Source organism: Pan troglodytes, chromosome 5 (genome assembly GCF_028858775.2).
Source record: "Pan troglodytes isolate AG18354 chromosome 5, NHGRI_mPanTro3-v2.0_pri, whole genome shotgun sequence".
NCBI lineage: Eukaryota > Metazoa > Chordata > Mammalia > Primates > Hominidae > Pan > Pan troglodytes.
This window is the reverse complement of record NC_072403.2, coordinates 102,592,109-102,599,061: the sequence shown is the minus strand read 5'-3', so window position 1 is coordinate 102,599,061 and position 6,953 is coordinate 102,592,109. Positions and strand designations below refer to the sequence as shown.

Below are 6,953 nucleotides of genomic sequence, written 5' to 3'. Positions count from 1 at the left end.
ATTCCTGATCCAGACTTTTTAAGGATGATCTCTTCAAATTCTTGATAGTCATCATCAAAGAAAAACTTTCTTCATAAAAGTAAATGAAAAAAGCATTTTTATAACCATTCTAAAATGTACAACAGTTCAAATTAAACAGCTCTCCTTTAGTTGTCAAATATAATGTTCAAATATCTTGTGGTAATATAAGCAAATTTTGAGATAAGTTGTACTTTCTTATATCAAGTGTTTAGAAAATAATGGACATTTTTATTGGCAGAACACACAGACATCATCAAAACAGTCACCTATAACTAGCTTGGATGGGGATGGGGTTAAAGGAGGGAATGTTACCTGCAAACAGAAATGTCAGCTAACTGTGATGTCAGAGAATGTCTTGGAGCTGCACCTGCCAGAAGCCTCTACTCCACCTTTGCAATGCTCACCCTTAAAAGCTACATTGTGGGTAACTGGAACACCAACCCTTCCTGCAGCTCCATGAGTTGGCTAAGTTCCAGCTTAGTTTCTCCTGGGATGCCAGAGACCTAGGATGAAGATATGGAGGGTAGAAAATGTAGAACAAATGCATATATTAAAGAAATGCTGCTCTCTAGCCGTGTCACTAAAATGCTAAGGGACTGGCTATCCTCTGCATACTCCAGTTCTGAATACAGTGCAGCAGAAAACTATTTCTGAACTTCCTGGAAAGAATAATATTTAATTGGGTTGGGTGGGTTTGGGTCTCAGGCAGTAAAAATAGCACTTTCTAGGTGTAGAGCTTGTGTTAGGGCTTTCCGGAGAATCAAAACCAGTAAGATATATATAAGGAGATCTATTATGAAAATTGGCTCATGTAATTACGGAGGCCATGAAGTTACCCCATCTGCTTTCTGCAAGCTAGAGAACCAGGAAAGCCAGTGGTGTAATCCAGTCCAAGACCTGAGAACCAGGGGAGCCAAGAGTGTAACTCTCAGACCGGCTCTAAAGGCCTAAGGGGAGGACTGGTGTAAGTCCTGAAGTCCAAAGGCCAAGACCCAGGATCTCTGATGTCTGAGTACAGAGGAAATAGATGTCCCAGCTCAAGAAGAGAGAGTGAATCATCCTTCCTTTACCTTTTTGTCCTGTTGGGCTCTCAACAATGGGATGATGACTCCCTACATTGGTGAGGTCAGATCTTCTTTACTCAGCCTACTTAATCAAATGCTAATCTCTTCCAAATACACCCTCGCCGACACACCCAGATATAATGTTTTTCCAGCTAGCTGGGTATACCTTAGCCAAATCAAGTTGACACAAAATTAACCATCACAGAGCTCAATCTGAATAAACATATGAATAATGAGCATTTGCTGGTTGCATACCCACCACCCATCAACCATTGCCTGCTTTGCTGTTCCTAAGAGTATTAAGATTTTCCTTCGGGTTAGCATCTCCTCCTCCTCCTTAGAGCCCAGGTTTCCAGGATCCCTCAAAGTTAAACAACGTACAGTCATGCATTGCTTAACTACAGGGATAAGTTTTGAGAAGTGTGTTGATCGGCAATTCCACCATTATGTGAACATCATAGAGTGTACTTATACAAACATTATATACTTATATCATTACAAGATGACATAGCCTACTATACACCTAGGCTATATGGTATACCTAGGTATATAACAGGTATACCTGTTCCTAGGCTACAAGCCTGTATAAACCATGTTACTACACTGAATACTGCAGGCAAATGTAACACAATGGTATTTGTGTATCTAAACAAAGGAAAGGTACAGTAACGATACAATATAAAAGATTTTTTAAAATGGTACACTTATATAGGGCACTCACCATAAATGGAGTTTGCAAGACTGGAAGTTACTCTGGGTGAGCCAGTGAGTGACTGGTGAGTGAATGCGAAGGCCTAGAACATTACTGTACACTACTGTAGACTTTATAAACACTGTACTCTTGGGTTACACTAAATTTATTTTTTAAAAGTTTTCTTCAACAATAAATTAACCTTAGCTTTTATAACTCTTTTACTTCATAAACTTTTAAATTTTTTAAAACTTTTTGACTCTTTTGTAATAACACTTAGCTTTAAAACACAAACACACTGAACAGCTGTACAAAAGTATTTTATTTGGATCCTTATTCTATACACTTTTTTCTGTTTATTTTTTTGTAGTTTTTAAACGTTTTGGCTAAAAAGTAAGACAAACATATGTTGGCCTAGGTCTACCTACACAGGGTCAGGATCATCAACATCACTATCTTCCACCTCCACATCTTGTCCCACCAGAAAGTCTTCAGGGGCAATAACACGCATGGAGCAGTCATCTCTTATGATAACAATGCCTTCTTCTGGAATACCTCCTGAAGGACCTGCCTGAGGCTGTTTTATAGTTTTTTTATGGAAGTAGGAGTACACTGTAAAATAACAATTAAAAAGTATAGTATAGTAATTATATAAACCAGTAACATAGTTGTTTATCATTATCAATATTATGCACTGCACATAATTGTATTATACTTTTGTATGACTAGCAGCATAAGTTTGTTTACACCAGTATGACCACAAACACGAGTAATGCACTATAAGTAATGTGTCATGCTATGACATTACTATGGCTACAATGTCACTAGCCAATAGGATTTTTTCAGCTTCATTATAATCATATAGGACCACTGTCACATATGAGGTCCATTGACCAAAAAATCGTTATGCAGCGCATGACTGTGTGTATCCTCAAGCATCCTGTTCCCCATCCCTCAAGGGTACACTTACCAAGGCTTTTGAAAAAGAATGTTTAACTGCTCTTCTGAGATGGCTACCAAGAGATGCTCTCTGTTGTACTTTGTGATGTGTCATGTGAAAAACGAAACTGCTAGTACATGCATTCTCAATGGAGGCAGTAACACCTCCACAGGGGGCAAAAACTGGGGAGAGAAAAAATCTTACTCTTTTTACATATAAAGCACAAATATACATGCAATACATAAATAGATATACAGTGTATCTGAGGTATTAAAACTTTGAGGAGGGGCATTAAGATGTCTAAAAAGGCTCCTTAAAAGAACAATAATGAAAAAAAAGATTGAAAAACACTATTGTAGAATATAGCAAATACCACAAAAGGCAGAAGAGAATAATGGAAACTCAATTATTGATGTTATCATCAAGCCTATGATGGAAATATGGAACACTTGTCTGACATATATATGACCCAGAACATTAAAGTGGTGCTACTTTAGTCCCAGTTTCTGCTAAGCCTCCATTAAAATAGGTCCCAGATATCCCTACACCCAAAATGAGCCAAATAAGATCAGAATCTCATTTAGAACAAGCAAAGAAGTGGTGGGAAATGGATTTTGAAACCCTTGTCCTCTCAACCCCTGGAGAGTATAAAAGGGCCGAAATTGAAGACAGAGTTGGAAGTTAGAGAGTAGTTATTAGGGTGCTGACATGAGGGAGAATGGTGGAGGGTGCTCAAACTCAGAGGGACTTCAAGGAATTTACCTAAATAGTTTTGATATGTATCTGGAAACTTGTGGAGACACACAGACTGGTGACTGAAGTTGACATGAAATTCTGAGGTCAAGTTTCTATCCTTAATTCATGAAAGTTAAAGGAAATGCAAAGTCAAAATTGAAGTCAACTGAGAGAGGTTCGGCTCCCCTCCATCATTCCTCTGCATTTAAACTTTATTACTTAGGATTATTTGGTTACAAGTGACAAAAATACAACTTGGACCAGCTTAAATGAAATGGTAATTTACTAGCTCACATAACCAAATCACAGAATGTAAGAGATGGATTGGACCTTGGGAATGACTGAACCCAGAGACATAAACACTGATGAAACTTTCCATCTATTACTAGAAGCTAGGGAAAAGGCGCAGGCAGACAAAAAAAGAAAAAAGTAATCTGCAAGCAAGTTGGACAAAAACTGATTTTAGACTGGCATCAATATTAGAAGTCCAAATCAGTGGATAAAACATAGAAGTGTTGGGGTAGAAGATATTCAAAATCATGTAATCAATTCACTTTGAAATGCATCTAGCAAAATGGTAGATGGATGTAAATATGGATGGAGAGATGCACATATGTATATTATGATAAAGCAAGTATAGTAAAATGTTAAAGGTAGAATCCTGGTGGTGGGCATATAGGTGTTCACCATAACATTCTTTCAACTTTTCTCTATATTTGCCATTTTTGTAACAAAATTTTGGGGGGGAAAAATCAAGCAGGAGAACTGCATCATGGCTGTAGTAATTAATTAGCCCTTTGTCAAGATTCCAGTCCTAAACTGAAGGTACAGGAAACATATCTTACACTCCAGGGAAAGGGAGGACTGACAAAAGCTATTCATTTGTACAGAATATCTAAGTATTTATTGAGTTCCCACCTGGCAGCAAGGTCAAGGTGTTAAAAGGAAATCGGATATAGACCTGCAGAGTTATAGCACAAGGTAAGAAGTGACCATCCTTGTTTGGAAATGCAAGGGGAATGACAGGTGAAAATGACTGTCCCGCCGATTAAATCAGCTTCTATTGGGTATCAGTGCACCACGCATCATTTCACATGCCCTGATTTCTCACTTGGACAACCAACTGGGTGATGGCATCCTTAAGTGACATAGGAAAATAACATAGGAATATATTTGTGGTGGGTGACAACTTTTGAATTTGCCGTGGTATCTTGAAGTTTAGGTGTTTGTCTAAGTAGAGATGACCAATAGGTCCAGAATTCAGGAAAAATCTTGAGTATTTGGAGATTAGGAGTCATCATTATAAAAATAGTTTGAGAAACAGAGACCTTGGGTAAGAGCATGCAAAGAGAGAGTGTACAGTGAAAAGAAATTATCGCTTCTTTCATTTTTTTATCCACTCATCAAACTGTCACTGCGTGTCACTAGAACTACGAATAAAAAGTGAGAGAATCTTTCCCAGGAGTTTGTAACTTCTTGATGGTCAAATCCAATGATCTATTTGCAATCCCAAATGTGTTTAACATAATTCTATACAGCATATACTTGGTTGGCTACTTCTTCATTGGAAAGCTCTCCTCTGGTGACATTCCAATTACTATTTTCCTCACTTCCCCCTTTCAGTCTCTTACTGAAACTTAGAATTGGACATTCGCAGGAATCCATTCTTGGTCCTTAAATCTTCATCTCTAACTCAAATTTTCCACAGTTAGGCTTTATGTCAAACGGACTATATAAAATTCAACAGTTAGTTTAAAACTGAAACTTGTGCTGGTAGTACAACATGAGCAATACTGACCATCTTGGGGACAGATTGATCTAGTTTGTGAGGACCATAATTGCTTTAAACTCTCAGCGTATTTTCTCATGTCCTGAAAATGGTGACAAAAATATTTGATTTTCAAGGCGACTGTTGATTCATTTACCAATCTAAAGCACTAGTGCCCCGCACTCGTAATCCATAACTTGAGATGAACACACCAAATTATAAATATCTTATTCACCTAATCCGTGGAAAGTTTGTAACACCAAAATATTAACTTCTGTTCTTGATCACTCAGCCTCTATAGTTATTCATGTTGCATGATCTGATTCGCTCTTTTAGAATTTCTCATAGCGTCAGGTACTAGCTCAAAGTAACAGGAGCAACTGCTTCTTTCCATATCCCACATTGAGGAAAACACATTTTGCAAGCCGTCTTAAAGAAACAGGTCAACTTAGTTTAGGGATGAAACTTAAAAGTAAGCTTCGTCACAAAAAACACAGTTCAACACCACCTCGCCCGTCTGCAGGCAGCTCAGAGGAGAGGAAGTGATGCCAAGACATATTTCACGCAGCACAGACTAAACCCCAGCTTTTATCTTTCCCGCTGGTCCTTAAGGGACCAACCGTACTGATTTTCCGTCATGTTCCGCGCCACTTCCGTTCGCGCACTTTAATTACGTCAGGCGTCCTCTCTCGCGGTATCATCCGGTTGCTGAGGCCCTGTAATAAAGGTCTCGCGAAATTTGTTCTAGAGGTCCAAGCTTGCTTCTTAGCTTACTCCACCCCACCCCCAACCTGTCCCTCCTTTTCTTTCCAAGTCACAAAATTCTCCCCTCCCCTACCCCGGAGTTTACGGCCCTCCTCCTGTTTCCGATTTCAGCCCGGAACCGGAAGTGTAGTGGGCGGGGCCCGTCGGCGGAAAACGCAGCGGAGCCAGAGCCGGACACGGCTGTGGCCGCTGCCTCTACCCCAGCCACGGATCGCCGGGTAGTAGGACTGCGCGGCTCCAGGCTGAGGGTCAGTCCGGAGGCGGGTGGGCGCGGGTCTCACCCGGATTGTCCGGGTGGCACCGTTCCCGGCCCCACCGGGCGCCGCGAGGGATCATGTCTACAGCCTCTGCCGCCTCCTCCTCCTCCTCGTCTTCGGCCGGTGAGATGATCGAAGCCCCTTCTCAGGTCCTCAACTTTGAAGAGATCGACTACAAGGAGATCGAGGTGGAAGAGGTGAGCGAGGCCCGGCATGGAGACGCCGGTCCCGGCCTGCCCCGCCCCCGCCTCTGCCTGGTCCCGGCTCTGAAGGTGCCTCCCGGGGCCCCTCTAATTCGCGGGACCGTGCGGGGTCCACCCGGGAGACCCCACAGCCCTCAGTAACGTGGGAGTGGGGGTTACTCTCTGAGCTCAACTGCTCGGGAGTAGCTGCCTTTTTTCCTCTCTTGGGTACTCTTGATTTTGGATTTGATATTCCGGTGACAAACAGGAGAATGAACTGGTGAGATAGTGTGGTCCACCCGTTCTCGTATCTGTAAGTAGCCGTTCTGGAGTTTCAGTCCGCTGGACATAATGTTCTTAATGGCCAAAGATTGTATTATATTCGACTTCTACTTCAGTACATGGCATGTAGGGGATGCTCAATAAATGCTTGTTAAATTAGTAGATCATCAAGTCTAATAAAGTGTTTCCCTTAGCACCGAATGGTTCTCAATTTCTCCGATACCGCACAGCAATACTCGTAGTGTTTA

The 6,953-nt window shown here is 41.0% G+C and overlaps 1 protein-coding gene and 1 long non-coding RNA gene across 6 annotated transcripts in view; one reads left to right on the top strand and one right to left on the bottom strand.

The window, feature by feature from the left end:
* Positions 1–2,080: 2,080 nt before the first annotated feature.
* On the bottom strand, positions 2,081–6,123 carry LOC129144301 (uncharacterized). The gene is made up of 3 exons (XR_008548603.1): positions 4,370–6,123; positions 2,747–2,898; positions 2,081–2,388 (listed from the first exon to the last, which is right to left on the bottom strand). It is a non-coding gene; the product is annotated as an uncharacterized LOC129144301 (long non-coding RNA).
* The window catches only part of MAP3K7 (mitogen-activated protein kinase kinase kinase 7), a 70,508-nt gene continuing 69,659 nt past the window's right edge, over positions 6,105–6,953 (top strand). For 4 of the 5 annotated variants that reach the window (XM_003950893.5, XM_003950892.5, XM_003950894.5 and 1 more), the window contains exon 1: positions 6,115–6,438. In XM_003950893.5, coding sequence (XP_003950942.1) covers positions 6,319–6,438 — 120 coding nt within the window. In that variant the 5' untranslated portion in view covers positions 6,115–6,318. Of the gene's footprint in view, positions 6,737–6,953 lie in introns of all 5 variants that reach the window. The other variant, XM_009451653.5, reaches the window with a different exon arrangement.